We start from the raw sequence: 18,018 nt of genomic DNA on the forward strand, positions 1-18,018 counted from the left end.
CCGGTCCGACGCGCTTACATTTAGCAAGCTTGATGCTAAAGGAGGCTAACTGTTAGCCAGTCAGTTTCGTAGGGGGATTTCACAAAAGGACACACCGGCAAATGTCGTTTTAACCACAAGGGAGTAGGCGGAGCCGTGCTTATAGTAGCGTCTTATGTCAGTAGGTGACAGGTGAATTGACATGCCGGAAATTGAAGCGAGGCAGTGATAATTTACGTACCTTGTTCAGCTGTGCTCTGCCGTTGTCGCTACTGAACTTTCATTTCCGCCTGTGACAAAACCACGTGACGAACGCAACGTCGTTATGATTGCACAAAGACTTGTGGGTCATATTAGTAATAATAAACATAAATTAGCATATCAAACACACCTTTCCATCTGAATTATCGGATGTGTGTGCGCCGTATTGGTGTAATTAACTTGTCAGGTAGGTGAGAAATAGATAACTGACATGGATCCTCAGGGGCGCTGCTAGGCAGACAAATGTAGAGGGCAGCACTCCTCCCCTTGCCACCTATTTATAATACTGTTAAAGATGACAATGCAAAGATAGATGCGTCAGGGATATTTATTATTAGTATGAACTAACTGGAATGTATCATACAAATATGAGTTAAATAAGGTAAGTGCTATTCCCTTAAGCTCTGCAGTATTTAAGCATGTCACCAGACTGCTCAAAGGTAACACTGCCCTCATGTGGTGCCGATATTTATCTTACTCATCTAACATAAGTGGATTATTTGATCTTCAGCATTTATTATATAACATAGGGTAAGATAGCAAAATAATATATAACCTCCCACCTCCACTTTACTCAGAAATCTTGGTATTAGTCTTTAATCTGAAAACATCCACATTATTATTAGCTTTATATAGTTTCTATTTGTTTCAAAGATCATGAAGCTTCAACTCACTATCACTAAGATTTAGAGACTCACCAGATTGAAATGTCTGGAACAAACTTGCAAATATCTCTGGATGCTGCAGAAGTTCATATACGAGGACGTCTCATCACTGATATCCAAACCATTCGTCTCCTTGTTGTTGGGTTGAACCCGAGCTCCCTCGCTTTGTTTCCAGATGTGAAAACAATTAACTGAAAGCCTGTTTTCTATCTTTTTACCATTTCAATCATGTGACCAGACATTACATCCAATAATGTAACAAGTCTGTACCATAGCTAAATTGTGCTAATCTACTTGGATTAAAAAAATGTAAAAAAAAAGAAATCAACAAAAAAAAAAGTCTTGTTTTCTTGAATTATGTTTATATCTCTCCGAAATGGCACTCACTTCCCTTCAGCCACCACATACAAGTGGCGGCACGTTCCAGATAAGGGGGAAATCTTGTACCACACATACAAGGATGATTTACTGCACTAAGACCCTCCCTCCTGTCTCTGATTAGTTGTTTCTGATTGGTTATTAGCACTGAAAGAAGGCAGAGGAGCTCAATTATTTAATAGATTATCTGTCTCGAACTATACTGTCACAATGTACTGATAGCATAAATCTGTAAAAAAAATTTATTTTTTAAATAAAAGTCATATATTGCAGTGTTAAAAGAAGCTGCTGTATTAATACAAAGCATTACTTTGACAATAAAAGCAAATAAAATACCAAAAAACTAATTTATTAAAAAAAAAAAGCTTGCATTAATACAAATAAACTCTTGAGAAACTGAAAATGTGTCACTAACAGTTTCTGCTGCAATACAACTCCCCTCTGTTGAGTGAGATAAATGAACACAAATTAATTTAATATTACAGATGATTCTGATCCAGTAGATCTGGGTTCAGTTGAGTCTGAAAAGAGATCTCGAGGTTGAGCCTCCGGCAACAACAGAGGTGTCTTCAGTTAATGGTGAGGACGTCACTCTGGATCTCATGGCTCAGCTGGGTCTGCAGGTCACTGAGCTTCTTCTTCAGAACCGCCAACGCCGACATGACGATGGTCTCCGGCCGGAGCGAACCGCAGGACTCCACGTTGAAATAAAACCTAGGGGAGAGTCAAATCTCACATGAGCTGTGTTCAAAGTTTCAGTCAAGCTGCAGGGACAATTAAACAAGAAGAGAAACTACAAAAAGTTTATAAAAATGAAAATCAACCTATTTTTTATTTTGGTTTGCAACAATGTGTCTGTCTGTGCAGATACATCTAGAGAGAAGTTCATTTTATTAGTGATGCACAATGTATTGCCAGTACCTCTGGTATCAACCAATGCTGGTCATTTTTTTATGGCTATGTGGTTTTCTTTAGTCATGTGACGGTGATAGTGACGCAGCGCGGGATTGTTTTTAGGGTGGTTACCTAAAAAAGAGAAGTATTGTCAGTGATGTGGACATTTTCTCACTATGTTGAAAGGCTAGGGATATATATGTGATGTAATATTGGTTATCGGCCATAACAGAAATATTAATATTGGCCAAACTTGTCTTTTCAGTGCATCCCTACTTTTCACAATGGAGGAGAAAATATTGGTTGACGAGCTGCAACATCTAATTTTATTTTCTATGTTATAAGAAAAGAAAAAAAACAACAACAAAAAAAGAAAAAACAGAAGGTGTTGGTGGATGGTCACCCGCTGCATTGGTTCAGAACCATGCAGAGGGTGTTAAGTGTTTTAGAACAGTCGTATGTACTTCCTCATGGCCTCAAAAGTTGCTCCCCAAAACTATGTTACATCAGTTTTGTTGGGACCAGAAATCCAGCAAACTATTCTAAGAAACTGATCGAAGACCAAAAACTTTGGATTAAGCCAGACACACTTTCATTTGCTTTTTCAACTCCAAAGCGCTTTACACTATGATGAGTCATTCACTCACTCATTACTACACACATTCACACACTGATGGGGGTAAGCTACATCGTAGTAACAGCTGCCTTAAGGCATACTGACATAAGGCAAGTTTAAAAGGCAGTTCTTCTAAATACTCAGGAAATAAGTGTAAACTTCTGAATTTAGCAAGAACATAATTTTTTCTATTATTTAGTAAATTGACATAATTTAGGTATCCTAATTATAACTGGACAGTTAAATCTAGTTCACTGAGACAAAAGAGACAGTGAGGGAAAATAAGGTTAACTATGTTTTTATACGATTTATGAAAAAGCTTGGTTTCACCTAAATTTGCCTTTTTATTATTTTACTATCCAAATATTTAACTTCATGATTTTCCAAACTTACCAACACAGAGAAATTGTCATGTCCACTAAACATGCATATCTGATTATGACATGAACAGGTAAGAACCAAACTACTGGCACGTAATTATAGAAACAACCAATTTTTGCTGCAAATACTTAAACTTTATGCAAATAACGTATCCGCAGACTGTTTGCTCACCTTTCTGGCTTTCCGTTGGGGTCATAGGGCGCCTGAACTTCATCTTCCTCGATCTCTGAGTATTCACTCTTTGGCCTGAGAAAAATTACACCGCTGATTAAATGATCGACTCTTGTACTTCACAGTGAAGTTTTCTGAAATGAATACCTACCATTCCTCGGGTCGTGGATAGACCGTGTGCCTCAGTGCGTTGTCTGGGTCATACTCGAACGAGACCCCCGCCGTCGGGTTCCACTTGGCGTGCTCTTTACCGAAGCCCTTCTTGGCGTACGCCCTCAGGCGAAGCTCCTGACCTTTACGGAGCTTCACCAGCAAGATGTCTAACATGGACAATGCAACAAGCATGTAAATTATTAAAAGATAGTAGCAGAAAAGGCTAAAACAGGTTGGCGAGACAAGATCTGAGAGTACCATCCTGCTCGACGTAGTCGTTCGGGTCATTGTCTCGGCTTCTGGAAGTGACCTGGAAAAAAAACAACTTCAGTCCACATTCTACGTACTGGACTATCAGGTGTGAAAACACCCTGAAAGACTCACAGGGATCACTCTGGGGTTGTTGGAGAGCAGATCGCGTGACGTGACGTGACGCGTTTGGTCCTCGGTGCAGCGGACGTCCAAGGTCAGCTCCACGGAGCATTCGGGACAGAAGTCATCACATGTGCAGTCCTGCAGGAGGAGCAGATAGAAACACACTCAGTTTCAACAACAAACCAGCATTCTTCCTAGTCTGAACCGTTTTCTGTCTGTTTTGTCACAGTTTACATTTATTACTAACCGAACCTCTGGTTTCCAAACACAAAAAAGAAAGTAACAAATTACATGTAAAGGATATTTTTCTTTGTTGTTTTGAATTTATAGACTGAAGCTGCAAAAGACGTCCTCAACCCATTTTCTGCCCATTTCCTTTTGGTCCTGCTTTTAAAAAGCAGGACCATCAGGATAAAAGCAGAATTATCTTAGCTTTCTGTAATTAGTCCCAGTAATGACTAGCAACATATTTAAAAGCTTTTGTTACCAGTAATAATGAAAGCTTTATTACTGATGAATTGCCAAAAATGTTGGTATAAATTTGAGAAGTTCTCTGAAATATTCCATTTCCAACATCCATACTTGTGTTTGTTTAAACACTTCGTTGAGTAACTGTCCCAACAGGTAAAGTTTTACCAATATTCACCGTTCACACAAATGCTTTTATAGGAGTTCATCCATCCAACCCTGCTTATACGGCATGCATCTCAGAAGAACTGATGTCTAGGTACAAACCTTAAGCTGTTGCTGCTTCAGGAATGTGGCAAATTTAGACAATTATTTTTTAAGTAAAATCTTAAAACATATTTAGTCAAAATGGCTCTTAATACGTAGTAGAACTGTGATGCTCTGACACTAGGAACGCCTTTTTACGTGCATATTGTGTTTTGATTTATTTTCTTTTTGTGTGTGTTTTTCATTATTTGCTGTATTTTTTTTTTCTGGTTGCCATTTGTTTTTGTTTTTCAGCTGTTGTAAAAGCTCTATAAATGTTAACTGATTTATTCAGTACACAATCAGCAAAACCTTCTTCCAAGTCATAGGTTTAGACTTAAACTGTTTTTTTTTGTTGTTGTTGTTTTTTTTTTTGCCCAAACAGCTTTGAACAACATTTGTTTTTGTTTTTCAGCTGTAACAGTCCACTCACCCTTGAATACTGCATCTTATCCACTATGTCGTCGCTGGTGAGGGGAATAAGACCTGGCGACACAAAAAGCGAGCAGATTAGTGTTCAGGTCTCTGCTCATAAATTGCCAACTAAGCTGCGCTGTAATCAACAGGACGGGGCTCTGGAGATACACACCGACTCTGTGCGCGATGAACTCATCGTGCAGCACTGATGAATTAGCATCGATTTGGATCCAGTCGATGGCTGAAAAGAATGCAATGAGTTAAAGTGATGCTGTAGCAACAACACATTTTGAAAAAAAAAAAACATACTCAGGCTTTAGTGTTGTTTACCCAACTAAACAAAGAGCTTAAAGGCTTGTAATAGTTTCTATAGAAAGCGTAATTTCACACAATAATAAAACAGAACTTTATTTGTATTTAGAATCCGAAATCATGATGCTTAGGAAAAACGTCGTAACAAAACAAAATAACTAAAGGGTATGATGGACCAAAAATATTGTTACACTACCTATTGTGGGAACTTCTGACATGAAGACACGGCGGAGAGAGTTTGCAACCCTTAAATGAAGAAAAAAGGTGTAAAACATATATGCAACACTATATATGTTTTGTAGGCCTGACTTCTATTTTCTTTGGCATTTATTTTTCTTGAATCGTCTCGTAACTCGTGCTTCTATACGCACACAGGCACAATGGGCGCCCAATTCCCAATACAACAATAAGAATGGGGAAAAATAAATACTCACGCCAAGTCCGTGTTTTCAATGACGAATTTGACATTTTCGTCCGTCAATTCTGTTATTTTAACCGTCGGCTGGTTAGCATACGGCATCTTTAAAGGTTATTCTGTTCAAAAATGACAAGAACTGCACCACCTCGGGATTTAGGCCTCCCGGAAATGGCTGCTGAGCTGATTGGCTCAACGGAGGAGGCGGGACTTCAGGGGGAATTAGTGGATTTTCAAAATAAAACCCTGTTGATCGTTCTAAAATAGGGGTCTGTAACCTTCGCAATTCTTAAAACGTTAGATCTTAAGTATTTTATAAAAAAAAAAATGTATGTATATATTTTTTTGTTATTAGATTTCACAATGAAGAAAAATAAAGTTTTAAGTAGAAAGAAGAAAGACGAGTTTCCTTCTGTGGGATGTTGAAATTTATGGAAGATGGGGGAAAAAAAAGTAAATAGTTTCCAACCTAATGACACAAAAGACAAATCTGGAACATCACTAATGTTTTTAGTGTGATTATGTTGCGTTATTTTATTTTTTTTTAATGAAAAAAGTACTTAAACCAGCATTTGTTATGGAATTTATATTTGAAACAGTTGACTATCATTTTAATCCTGAATTAGGTTAGGTTGCAGACCCCCAGCTGTTCTAAGTCACTGATTGAGGTTAAAACTCTACATCAAAACACACAAAAAAATTGTAACTGATTTTCTTTTTAGTCTGAAAAAATATTAGGCTCTTATTTCAAAGAGATAATTTCCCCTGCTTTTCTTAACCTTGCAAATTGCATGTTTTTAATACAGAATGAATGATTTATTTTCTACACATGTAACAAAGATCACAACAGACATGTGTTGAATATACACTACTTTATTTGGCTTATGATTCCACAATCAAATTGAGTCTGTTCTTGTACTTCTATACAACAGGAAAAAAAATTATTTGAGTAAAACAAAAGAAAGCCACTCATACCGAAGGTGAACTGAAATATACAGAGGACTTTCAACAAATCGGGTGTTTCTGTGTTCTTAAAATCAATTGCGAAATTCCTTCAGCCATACCATACAACCGAAAAGACAAGAGCAATCTCCCCCTCAGAAAACACACCATCCTCAGCTCATGGCATTATGGTTGGGCTTCATGGGCCTCAGAAATGTTTCACATCATCGTCTCTGGTTCAGTCCTGTGAGGTTCTTCAACTGAAAAAATAAATAAATAAAAAAAATAACATTTTAAAAATGGGTCACATTATCTCAGATCAACTTATATTTATCATTATCTACAAAGCTACTAACACTCACATGTACCTAAGTATTAAAAATAATTAAACATAGTATGTAGCACTATCAAACAAAACAAAACACTCATTAAATTAAGACATAGAGGTGCAATGCTCCAGAATAAATGCAGTAATTGACAAATGACAGGTTCACAGAGGGTTTGTTAGAGCTTTAAGCCAAATAGATGGGGGTGAGGGATAGAAATTTACTTTTTGAATACATTGAGATGCAAACAGGAACCTTTTTAATCAGAGCTGGTCGTATGGATAGTTTTATTTCATTCTGTAATTTAATCTTGTCTATTTTTTGTTGGACTAAAAGGTCTTGCCAGGGCATAAAGAGGAAGAGTGAGGAAAGGCGATTCAAACAACTATATTTGGAAAAAAGACAAACAAAAACCCTCTTCCTTCTCTACAGCTGTGTTGTAATTTGAAGTATTGAGGCAGTTTTGCAGATCCAATGCTGCCATCATGTGGATGTTCACAGAAAAGCCTATCGGTTAAAAAATAGACCATGTCCTTTAACAAGGAAAGGTCAGAGATATGCATGAGAAGCCATAATGATTACAGTAGTTTTATTCGCTGATTAAAAAGAAAACACACCCTGAAAACTCACCGTAACTGCAGCTCCCATGAGACCCTGCGCTACAGCTTCACCAGTCGACTGCATCTACAGGGAAAAAGAAAACTATGCCACGTCGTTCAAACAGGTATTTTAGTTTTTAATTCATTCACACATTCAGAACATTACTAAAAGAGAGAGATTCATCTCTTTCTCTTGAGTGATCAAATTTGAATGTTTTCTGCCTCAACTCTTCTGTACCTGCTTTGCCGTGACGGCCATGTTGGTTACGTCCTGAATGCGGTTATCAAGGAAGGTCCAGGTGTCTTGGAAGTCCGGGGAGGAATCCTGCAGCATCACCAGCTCTGTTGCGTTGTACAGACCGGTCAGCACTGCCCGCTTCGTGTACCAGTTCATCTTCAGACAGAAGGCAGACGGAAAAATAATTTTGACATTTTGTTGAGAAAGAAATAGACTTTACTGTCGCATATGAATTTACCATTTATTAAGACAAAATATGCAGACTAAAAAGAAAACAAAAACAAAAACATGCAGAAGAGTGAGGTACAGAAATCTGAAGAATCAATATTCCTTCAGATAAGAGAGAAAGAAGACATGAAAGTTGGCTCGGTGATGGGCGGGATAACCTGAGACGTAGCAGGCCGGATATTGTGGGGGTGATGATGAAAGGGGGAGAGGAAGGTATGAGCAGAAGAAGAGGAGGATCCACTCACGTCTGTGGAGCGGTCCCCTGCGTAGTACCAGATGTCGTCCACCATGGTGGAGAGATGCTTCAAGCTGTCGGGGATGTTGTGAGGAAGGAGCAAGATGCTCATCGCCTACAGACGCAACAGCAAGAAAAAGATGAAATGCAATTCTTACCGTTTCTGCTGGGACTGAGCGCTGATGGTTACCTGTGGCCAGGATTCCATGTAGGGGATGTACATCCGCAGCCTGGTCTCTACCGCATCTCTTAGGAAGTCAGCCGTCTTCTTTGGTCTGCAACAAAAATAGCCGACGGGGAGTTTGGGTTTACGTCTCCAAAAGCCTCACAAAAGTAGATGTACTATAACTTTTGAACATTTTCTCAAATCCAAACCACAAACTTCACTGAACGGAAGTTACATTTTATGTGAGAGATCAACCCAAAGTAATGCATAGGAGTGACGTGGGAGGGAAAGACTGCAAGGTTTCAAAATGTCTTACAGGAAAATATCTAGAAATTGTGTGGCATACATGTATATCCAGCCTTCCTGAGATAATACTTTGGAAAACCAGCTTCTGCTCAAATTATAGTTGCATGTTTTTTGGGACGTGTCTCCATCAGCTTTGCAGACCTAGAGACTAAAATGTTTGCCCCCTCTTTTTGCAAAGCAGCTCAACGCAGCAAGATAGCATGAAAACATTAATCCTCAAGTCTCAACATACATTCCCAGCTTGATGTAGGGTTTGGCTTTGACTAGATCATTCTAAAACATCAAAATGTCCTCGTCTAAACACGTCTACTTCAGGTCTGCTTGTATTTTGGAGCTGTCCTGTCGATGAGTAAAGTCTCAAGTCTCTTGCAGACTCTAAAAAGTTTTATTTCTGAAATGCACAGTGAGGTTGTGCATACATACTCTGCCTGACCCAGCTGGACTTCATTGTGTTGTTCAGCCAGGATCTCTGTCAGCTTGGAGTTGCACTGGGAGATGAAATGTAGGACCAAGTCTCCCGCTCCATTGGTGAACATCCCAGTGGAAGCAGAGGACAAACCCACAGCCTGGGGGCAGCACAGCAACAACAGAAACATGAGCTGACCCTTCAAAGATAGCCTGAAGCCTCCTTTAACATAATGTAATTAATTTACTCCTGTTAATTCCAATTGTTGCACTTAGTCTAAATCCAGATAGTCTCAAATTAAACAACTGTTTCAAAAATTAGCTTAGCCTTACAAAGGTGAAGTTGTTGTGTTGGGGAAAAAAAACATTCAAAAGAAGTCAAGATAACATTTTAACTGCTGATAGAAGTAGTTAAAAAAATATAAAGTAAATATACTTGAAAGTTGCTTAAATCTTACTTCAGCACCAGCGGAGATGGCTTCCATGGACCAGCCGTGCAACGGGACAAACTCCAGAGCCGCCGTCAGAATTCGTGCCTGCAGCTGCTCTTCCGTTTCATAGTCCTCGTCCTGCTCCTGGTCACTTTGTGCAAACACAGAGTAATATTTTACAACGAATGAAGCACAATAAGTTAAACTTGTTCGCATTAGCATTTTGAGGCAGACTGTCCAGTAGGTGGAACAGCAGCAGAACTCGCAAACAGCTTCTTAATGACTGACCCGCTGCTTGGATCAAAATCCTGCTGGGAGGTGTACTCATCGTGGGTTGTGGATGATGATGATGATGATGATGAGGAGGAGGACGAAGATGCAGAGTGTTTGTCAGATTTGGACTCGTCCTGCAGTCTCAGTGCTGCACAGTGGAAGCCTCGTCTCAGGCTGCTGCACTGAGGGGTTGTTGATGTCGGTGCAGCGACCACTGGAGGAGGGCAGAGATTTTCACTCAATCTCCTAATCAACTCGGTTATTAGGGTTTTCCATGAAGAACAAAAGTCTGAGCTGGGATGTTGTTGCTCACATGGGCGGGATGCACCCTGAACAAGTTACTCATTCAACACAGATGTCTTTGAATTTCAGCAACTAAATATAACATACGTAAACAAATACTCTTGTTTAAAATTTGTTTTCAGATTACTGGTGTTTGTATTTTAATTTACCTTTAATTTGTTTACACAGTTTTTACTACTACCCAATCAAGTTGGAAGAAGACAACAGCTTTAAATTATTCATACAGGGTTTCCCCCAGCGTATTATAAGCCTGGCGGGCCACCAGGCTTTACTTGTGCCCCCACCAGGCTAAGCATTGGTTATTGACTTAAGTTTTCTTTTAAATGCTTGCATTTTTTTAAGACTTTATAGGTGGTGTTCAGATATTAATCTTCCACTCTTTCAGCAACACATAATTATCAAGTGATATTTTCAAACTTCTTGTCAACTATAAACATTTTTTAACTCAAAAACATGGCGGGACACCGGATGAATGACTGCCCGAGCGACCCAACCACCGGGTTTAGCACGTTTTCTGGGGAAAACCTTGCCATGGATCAGTAATCTGGGGTCAAATACAAAAAAAAAAGTTTTTTTCCTAGTCAATAAGGTCATAAAAAATATGGCTGCACAATTTAAGAAAACTAGCATTAGTATTGTTGAACATAATGACAATTTTAATAAGAAAATTCATAAGTAAATACCAATTACTTCAGCTTGAACGAAAGGCTAATGTCCATAAACATGGTATATTGTGAGACAAAATAAAGCTTTATTCTACTTTTCTCTATTGTTGCTCCGAATGACTCCTTTAAAGATTAAAAGAGAAGATTACGCTCAAATATAAATACTGACATATCCCAGCTTATATTTGCATCTGTGCTATCCGTTGAAAATTTTGTTATGAAACAAGAAAATAAACAAGTATACTCAGCTATATATAGCCGATTTATTAGAAACAACGCTTGCCATAACTGCAGAAAAGCACGCCCCCAACCCCCAGCTGTAAAGACTAACATGCTTACAATGCACTGCAATACGATTAACATATGTCTGATTTTATTACTTAAATTCTTCATTTTTATAAAGCGTACGCCTCCGAAAGGTAACCTGTTTACTGTCCTTCATGATCACCTTCGGTTGGCTAACGTAAACTCTGGCTTTTTTTTTTTTTTTTTCAAAACGTAAAACTGAAACAGAAAGATTTGTAGGCGTGTCTTTGATTTGTGTGTGTGTGTGTGTGTTCTGCGGTGAAACAAAGCAAGAACGAGTTTGTCTTACCGCTGGATAGCCCTCGGAGGAGCCTTCCAGCTCGCAGTCCTCTCAGAAGCGCCGCCATAACAAGCTGCACAACTGGGAGGTTCACAGCTGCGTCACTTCACCGCGACGCAAATTTACCGGAAGTTTATTTTAAAACAAAACTTGACTGCCAAAATTTTTTTAAATTAAAATCAATATTACTCATTTTTTTGTACATGAAACACAATATTATGCAAAAGAATAATTATATATTTAGTAATAAATATACATCACCACATTATCTCTGTTTGAATTAAATTCTTTAAAATGTTAAACTTTTAAAAATATTTTATTTTGAAAGTTAATAACCGGAAACACTCCCCCCTCAACTCACTTAAACGACTTATTTTGTGTAAGTGCCGTGAGAAGAGCAGGTGAGTCGTTGAGAGAAATCCTTTTAGTTTTTATTTTAATTAGTTAAAGTTACTTCTTGGAGGTGTTTTACATCGATAACTAGAAACGTTTATTTATTTTTCCTGGGGTAGAACTTTACCGGGCTCTCACTGTCTAAACAACGTGTCAAAAAACCTCAGAAGTGTCGCTAATGGTTACAAACTGCGTCATTGCGTCGGTTTTTAGTAACAAAGACTTTCACCAAAGATAAGTTTGGTGTATCATTGTTGATACTAAAAGTATTCGGTTTACACCAAGTGAGGATTTTAATTTGCGGCTTTGTTACACAGTTGACGGAGAACATTCTGGATAACTGGTCAGTTCATCTTCAAGCTTTTATTTGTACATTAGCCATTAGCTAATTTGTTGGGCAGAGTCAATGCTTCACATAATTTAGCAATGTTTACCAAACACTAAATCCGTATTTAAAACTTACACATTGATTCTGAACTGTAGTCGGGACCATCATATATACTGGATAAATATCATTCTCTAGTTCCCATCTTTCCAAATCTGAGCAGTATTAAAAAGTATGTAATTATTATTTGATATATATATATATATATATATATATATATATATATATATATATACATACAGAATTTGGAAACCCCAAACGGCACCTGGTTGCTAGAGAGAAGCAGAAATGTAAAGTGTGCACACTCTCCTGTATTTGTTTAGAAAATGCATTTGTTAAATAAGACATTTCAGGCTTGAGGCCTTTCACAAGATTGGAGTTCAGAAATCTAAAAGCTGATCTAAAAGAGTTGATATGGAGCCAGTTTGATCTGATCATTTTGATCTGGATCCTGACCGGCGTCTAGTTGAGTAGTCTGTGCTTTACATATAATAAAACAATTATTAAAAAATATCAAACCCCAAAAGATGAAACCATAAACGGAGAAAGTCCAGGGTTTATATTTTAGTCATAGGGTTTTTTTTTTTTTTTTTTTACAAACAAAAATGTACTTCTTTAAAGGTGGCATATAACTTTTAAAGGCTAATTATAATTAAACCTTCTTGGAAATAATGCAGTTGATGGAGTGACCTGAAAAAGTCATGCATTTCTACGTTGGGATATTGGTCTGAGCTCAAAGGGCCACGTGATGTAAAATTGGTGGTTGACGATGTTGACAGATCAAGGAAAAGAACAGCAAGCCTGTCATTTTCCTCTCCCGCTATTTTGTTTTGTTGATATATAAATACTGCCTACCTTTGTGTTGTTTCTGTATTGCTTGAACATTATAATTAAAGGTATTGACATATTATGAAGAATTGAAACCCAATCTGCAGGTTCAGATTGAGTCCTAAATGTTGTGACGCAACCTTATTTTTTAGAAAATTTTCCAATTTTTTTTTGTTTTGTTTTGGTTTTTAAAGTGATTTGTAAACCATCACATTAAAAAAAAAAAGAAAATGTAAAACTTGACCAACTTTAATTAATCTTTCCCCAGGAAATAATGGCCGACCTTGGCGTCAAAGCAGGAGACAAAGTGTTGCTGGTGTGGACTCAGCCGTCAACACCAGAAACCTTGAAGCAATATGCTGAGGAACTTGGGGCAGCAGTAGGTGCAGATGGAAAAGTCTCCGTGGAGAACATGGAGAGACTGTCGCTCTGTGAGTCAGTCGCCCACCAATTTAATTATTCAACCCAGTTAAGTCTAACTGGCGAAACATCAATGTATTCGTCCTTAAAATGATTATTCCGTATTGAAACATCCAGATTATGGCCAAGTTTTTTAGTAAAGTTTACCCTGTTTTGAGTTCTAACGGGACTGATATCTTAAAATCAGATATATATGAACAAAGAAAATATAACAAGGGCTAGACAATAAAATTTTTCTGTTGAAGGCATGAGTAGAAAGTTTTACTGTATTTCTTCCTTCTTCATCACAGCCTCTCATGCAGCTTCTTCCTTTGACTGGGTGCTCTCCTGTCTTCTGGCCGACTGCTCCTACATCCACAGTCCAGACACTTTAGCCGAGATGGTCAGAGTGCTGAGACCTGGTGGGAAGCTGCTCCTGGATGAACCAGTCACAGGTAAGATGAATCATTCCTTTCAAGTTGCTTTCTAGTCTCTTATTGGGAGTTCGGTCTCTGTGCCTAACGCAGCCTCACCAGAAACCCTTTTGTCCGCCATCTTTGTTTGAAATACCCAGGGGGTTATAGTGTTCGACTACATGTGTAACTTAAAAATAAAAAAGAAATCAGGGCACCTGGCAAACTGGATTTGTTATCCTTCACTTGCAATGTGTGCATCCAGTAAGATTTATAACTAAGAAAGTAGCTTTTTCGCGTCTGTCGTAAATGTAAATTTCTTGTCTGGATGACGTTTGTCTTCAGCAATGCTGCATTCATTCTGTGCTACAATATAAATATGTGATTTAAAAAAATTAGTACATATCTGACATGATACAGGTTTAAATTCCATTCATATTGGTTTGAAAAGGTGCTAAATATGTGTTAAAGTGTTACTATGGTGCAGGCCTCAGAATCATTAGGAATGTTAGATTACCAGAAGACGTACAGCACAACTTTTATAAACACAATCCTGCTGAAAAGCCCAAGATTGGTTATTGTGTTATCCGTTCTCTAAATGAACTGTGTTTGTGTTACAGGCACAGAAGCACAAACGATGAGAACTGCAGAGAAACTCATGTCGGCTCTGAAGTTGTCTGGCTTCATGTCGGTAACAGAGGTGAGAGAAAAGCAAGGGCTCAGTAAAATGTTCCAATTTATCATCTACTGTGATTATACTGGAGATGAACATGGCAGAGTTATTAGCCAAATAGATGCCATCACTCCAAAGAGAACGAAAACTGAGTTTAAATAAGAATATCAAGCCGTGACTAGAATTAATTCAGTGGTTTGGTGGTTACACTGTTGCTAAAACCTAGTTTGGTTCGTTTTGTTTTTTGTTTTTTTTTTTCTGAAGTTTGTTCCCTCTGCAAGTACTCACCATGTAGGTAAACTACAGGGTGGCTGGATTAAGAGATGAAAGATAGTGGAAGAGTACGAGTTGTTTGTAAGTTAGCTCGTGCATCTGAGTTTTTATTGCTTCCTTTCTACTCTTTGGCTGATTTTTGTTATTATTAATAATGGAGGTGGGAGAAGTTAGATGGTAGAAGGAGCCAAAATATCTGTAGTCTGGAGAAGTTTCAAGAAAAACACAAAGGATAGTAGAAAAAGATGCAGTCTGTCAAGAGGAGGGGCGAAATGTGAGCCTTTTAACACGAGTGATTTGATAAAAGTAAATTAAACAATGAATTGAAAACGCATTCAGAGTATGATGCCGGTGGCTGCAGCACAGCACAACCAACAGAACTCCAAACATGAAGAAGAGCATAAAATTCTGCTATCATAGACATGCAGGGCTAAAATGTATTGTTTTGTTAGTTTATATTTTAATTGAAATGTTTGGTGGTTGTATGTTCAAGGAAACTTGTAAAGAATGTAAATCTTTTATTATTTTAAATGTGTTTTAAATGAATGCAACACTGTATGTCATGTTTTATTTATCAGTCAGCTGGGACTCTGGGCTTATAAAGAAGAAGAGCCAGCTTATTCTGTGTGAATGTGTTTGTGTGATGTTTCAGCACCAACTTGTTAACTACTTGGAATCAGTAAGTATGTAAACTGAAGTACTCACATTTGTACTCAGTCTGGAAAAAACAGCTATCAATACACCTCTAAATAATCAACAGGTTTAAAAAAAACAAAACAATCACAAGGTCACCTGTGTTTAATCCCCTCTTAGATCTGCTGACCCTCCTGCTGTCTCTTTATTCAGGTCAGTAAAACAGAGCTTAGTCCGGAGGCACTGAGCTCCCTCAGAGCAGCCGCTGGTTACCAAGGAAACACTCTGACTAGGGTCCGCATATCTGCCTCCAAACCCAACTACGAGGTGGGATCCTCCAGCCAGCTCAAACTGTCGTTTGGGAAAAAGACACCGAAGCCAGGTAAGTTTATAAAGATGGTCTCTCATTCAGTCATCATCTTCATAACAACTTTAGCAGCATCTGGTCATTTTAATGTCTATAAATGCAAACATCTGTGTGTTTAGCAGAGAAACCAGCTTTGGATCCCAACACTAAGAAAATGTGGATGCTGTCAGCAAACGACATGAATGACGATGACGTGGTGAGTTCAAAGGCAATTCGATTTTTCAAAAACCACTGCAGGTATGATTTAATTTGTGGTTAACGAGTTGTGTTGGCAAGCCAGGACCTTTGAATGAGCATGCTTTATCCAGCTTGTAGAATGACAGACAAAAATCTCTGAAATATCATCAGAAAATGCTGTATTGGAAATAAGAGCCTGGACTTTATTAATGACATTTTGTTAAAACTGGGTTTAAACAGCTGAAAATCCTAATTGCACAAAAGAAGCACATCATTTTTGGAGTATTTTTAAGTGACTCAGTCATATTATTGGACTGTTGTTCAGTTTCTGACTAGTTTTGCTGTTTGAATAAGAAGCTGAAAATACTGCATGTAAACACAGCAACCTTCCTGAGTTGAGTTTGAAAAATTACAGATAATACAGAACCAAATAGAAGTAAGAGGCTTACTGTATACAGACGTAGAGTGACGACATGAAGCTAATTATCCAACAATAATTTTAAGACGAATTTAGATGTGAAATATAAGTATGGTAAATCTGAGTCATTTTACTGAGGGCTGTTTGAAATATAAACTTAGTGTAAAATTGTGCAACATTATAGCAACATACTTATTAGTTTATCAGAGGCTATTTCCACAAACCGAGCGTGAATAAAGTAGCTGCAGCCTCTTGATGCGGTTTGTCTCCACGCTGCTCCATTTGCTGCAGGATCTGTTGGACTCTGACACTCTGCTCGATGAGGACGACCTAAAGAAGCCGGACGCAGCTTCTCTTAAAGCTTCAAGCTGCGGAGAAGGAACTGGCAAGAAGAAAAAAGCCTGCAAGAACTGGTAAGGTCCCGCCTTGCGTTTTAAAACCCTCCTAGGTCATTTTTCACTTCAAGCTCTAAGCCGTCAGGTCAGAGAGGTCAAAGGTTGGGCTGCTCTCAGATGACAAGCTGGTTTGAGTTCCAGGTGTATCTACATCCGATATATTTTCACTACGTCGTTTCAGACCGTTAATATTTCAATATGATTTATTATGTTCTGTCATTGTGCAGCACATGTGGGCTTGCTGAAGAGTTGGAGCAGGAGAGCAAAGAGAGCCAGAAAACTAACCTACCAAAGTCTGCGTGTGGAAGTGTGAGTAGTGTGGGGGAAAAAAAAAAAATCAAAGCGTCGACTCCTGTTTCCAAATTATTAAAATAATATTGATGTATTTTATTTGTGCTAGTGTTACCTTGGTGATGCCTTCCGCTGTGCCAGCTGCCCATACCTGGGAATGCCAGCGTTCAAACCGGGGGAGAAGATCGTCCTGGACAACAACACGCTGACAGACGCCTGAAGCCAAAACGTTCCACTTCTCTGCTGCTCACGCTCCAGGACATTTAACATTCCTCTGTTTTCCATCCACCCAGAACTCGTCGGCTCCTCTGGGGGTTCTCAGTAGACCATAAATATTGACATTGATGCCACTGCAATGTTGTTTCCCATGAGGCACCGTAACGCCGCCACGACTGGACAGGAGAGTCATTTGTTTTACAAGCGAGAACCTAAACAACTCGTTCAAAATTTGAAATTTGCGATCAATATATCTATGCGATTTGGTGCCTGAATTGAGAGAATGCCAGATTTTTCATGGGTCAAAAGAAAATGCAAGTGTGAAACCAGCATCTTTTCTGGCAATCTAGTAATGAAACTTTTTACCTCAGTTGTCTTTTTTTTCATTCATTAAAACTAATCAGAATAGAAATGTTTTTGGGGGTTTAAATCATGTTTCGACGTTGTCAAAGCTGGAGCAGTGATCTCCATCAAAACGCAGAAAGTTGCACTGAAATTGTTGAACTGAAGCTTATTTATGTATGAAGCCATCATTTCACTTTCTGTCATTTATTACAAATAAACTTAAGACCAACTCTTTGGATTTAACCCTAAGAATGTGGTGTAGAGATTTGATACTTCAGGTTTTGTCGTCCTTTGCTGTTGCCAGCAGTGTATGCCTGTCGGTAACCGATCTGTCTTTTTAACGATTGTGTGATATAACTTTGTGGAAACATATTGGAC

General features: G+C 38.4%; 4 protein-coding genes across 7 annotated transcripts in view; 1 reads left to right on the plus strand and 3 right to left on the minus strand.

Annotated features, from left to right (window-relative positions):
* Positions 1-327, minus strand: part of wwp2 (WW domain containing E3 ubiquitin protein ligase 2) — a 57,389-nt gene extending 57,062 nt beyond the window's left edge. For both annotated transcript variants that reach the window (XM_007558490.1, XM_007558488.1), the window contains exon 1: positions 221-327. The gene's annotated coding sequence lies outside the window, so the exon portion shown is untranslated. The remainder of the gene's footprint in view (positions 1-220) is intronic.
* A 1,186-nt stretch (positions 328-1,513) lies between these two features.
* polr2c (RNA polymerase II subunit C) lies at positions 1,514-5,921 on the minus strand. Its single transcript, XM_007558491.2, has 9 exons — positions 5,751-5,921; positions 5,513-5,562; positions 5,177-5,245; positions 5,021-5,073; positions 3,883-4,011; positions 3,757-3,808; positions 3,497-3,665; positions 3,346-3,420; positions 1,514-1,997 (listed from the first exon to the last, which is right to left on the minus strand). The coding sequence occupies exons 1-9, from the start codon at positions 5,834-5,836 to the stop codon at positions 1,853-1,855; spliced, it is 828 nt and encodes a 275-aa protein (XP_007558553.1). The 5' UTR covers positions 5,837-5,921; the 3' UTR covers positions 1,514-1,852.
* Positions 5,922-6,588: 667 nt separating this feature from the next.
* coq9 (coenzyme Q9 homolog (S. cerevisiae)) lies at positions 6,589-11,551 on the minus strand. Its single transcript, XM_007558492.2, has 9 exons — positions 11,444-11,551; positions 9,896-10,094; positions 9,635-9,758; positions 9,195-9,337; positions 8,490-8,574; positions 8,310-8,414; positions 7,837-7,992; positions 7,630-7,683; positions 6,589-6,933 (listed from the first exon to the last, which is right to left on the minus strand). Exons 1-9 carry the CDS (start codon positions 11,499-11,501, stop codon positions 6,898-6,900), a joined length of 960 nt encoding a protein of 319 aa, XP_007558554.1. The 5' UTR covers positions 11,502-11,551; the 3' UTR covers positions 6,589-6,897.
* A 200-nt stretch (positions 11,552-11,751) lies between these two features.
* ciapin1 (cytokine induced apoptosis inhibitor 1) lies at positions 11,752-17,880 on the plus strand. Of its 3 annotated transcripts, none has more exons than XM_007558493.2 (9): positions 11,752-11,835; positions 13,309-13,471; positions 13,751-13,894; positions 14,473-14,552; positions 15,645-15,813; positions 15,918-15,994; positions 16,685-16,806; positions 17,016-17,097; positions 17,189-17,880. In XM_007558493.2, exons 2-9 carry the CDS (start codon positions 13,315-13,317, stop codon positions 17,297-17,299), a joined length of 942 nt encoding a protein of 313 aa, XP_007558555.1. In that variant the 5' UTR covers positions 11,752-11,835; positions 13,309-13,314; the 3' UTR covers positions 17,300-17,880. The 3 variants fall into 3 exon arrangements, with proteins under 3 accessions (XP_007558555.1, XP_007558558.1, XP_007558557.1); XM_007558496.2 differs by having other exon boundaries at positions 15,921-15,994; XM_007558495.2 differs by lacking the exon at positions 11,752-11,835 and adding an exon at positions 11,951-12,170.
* The last annotated feature ends 138 nt before the right edge of the window (positions 17,881-18,018 follow it).

Source organism: Poecilia formosa, unplaced genomic scaffold (genome assembly GCF_000485575.1).
Source record: "Poecilia formosa unplaced genomic scaffold, Poecilia_formosa-5.1.2 Scaffold97, whole genome shotgun sequence".
NCBI classification, from domain to species: domain Eukaryota; kingdom Metazoa; phylum Chordata; class Actinopteri; order Cyprinodontiformes; family Poeciliidae; genus Poecilia; species Poecilia formosa.

What these genes read in the sequence shown, in the direction of transcription:
- polr2c (XM_007558491.2), bottom strand. Translation starts at nt 5,836, where the DNA reads ATGCCGTATGCTAACCAGCCGACGGTTAAAATAACAGAATTGACGGAC. An exon ending in CGACTACGTCGAGCAGGATG is followed by an intron (nt 3,666 to 3,756) that starts GTACTCTCAGAT and finishes TGTCCATGTTAG; the next exon opens with ACATCTTGCTGGTGAAGCTC. An exon ending in TATCCACGACCCGAGGAATG is followed by an intron (nt 3,421 to 3,496) that starts GTAGGTATTCAT and finishes AATTTTTCTCAG; the next exon opens with GCCAAAGAGTGAATACTCAG.
- coq9 (XM_007558492.2), bottom strand. Translation starts at nt 11,501, where the DNA reads ATGGCGGCGCTTCTGAGAGGACTGCGAGCTGGAAGGCTCCTCCGAGGG. An exon ending in GATTTTGATCCAAGCAGCGG is followed by an intron (nt 9,759 to 9,895) that starts GTCAGTCATTAA and finishes GTTTGCACAAAG; the next exon opens with TGACCAGGAGCAGGACGAGG. An exon ending in TGGCCGTCACGGCAAAGCAG is followed by an intron (nt 7,684 to 7,836) that starts GTACAGAAGAGT and finishes TTTTCCCTGTAG; the next exon opens with ATGCAGTCGACTGGTGAAGC.
- ciapin1 (XM_007558493.2), top strand. Translation starts at nt 13,315, where the DNA reads ATGGCCGACCTTGGCGTCAAAGCAGGAGACAAAGTGTTGCTGGTGTGG. An exon ending in CCTGGATGAACCAGTCACAG is followed by an intron (nt 13,895 to 14,472) that starts GTAAGATGAATC and finishes TTTGTGTTACAG; the next exon opens with GCACAGAAGCACAAACGATG. An exon ending in AAAAAAGCCTGCAAGAACTG is followed by an intron (nt 16,807 to 17,015) that starts GTAAGGTCCCGC and finishes GTCATTGTGCAG; the next exon opens with CACATGTGGGCTTGCTGAAG.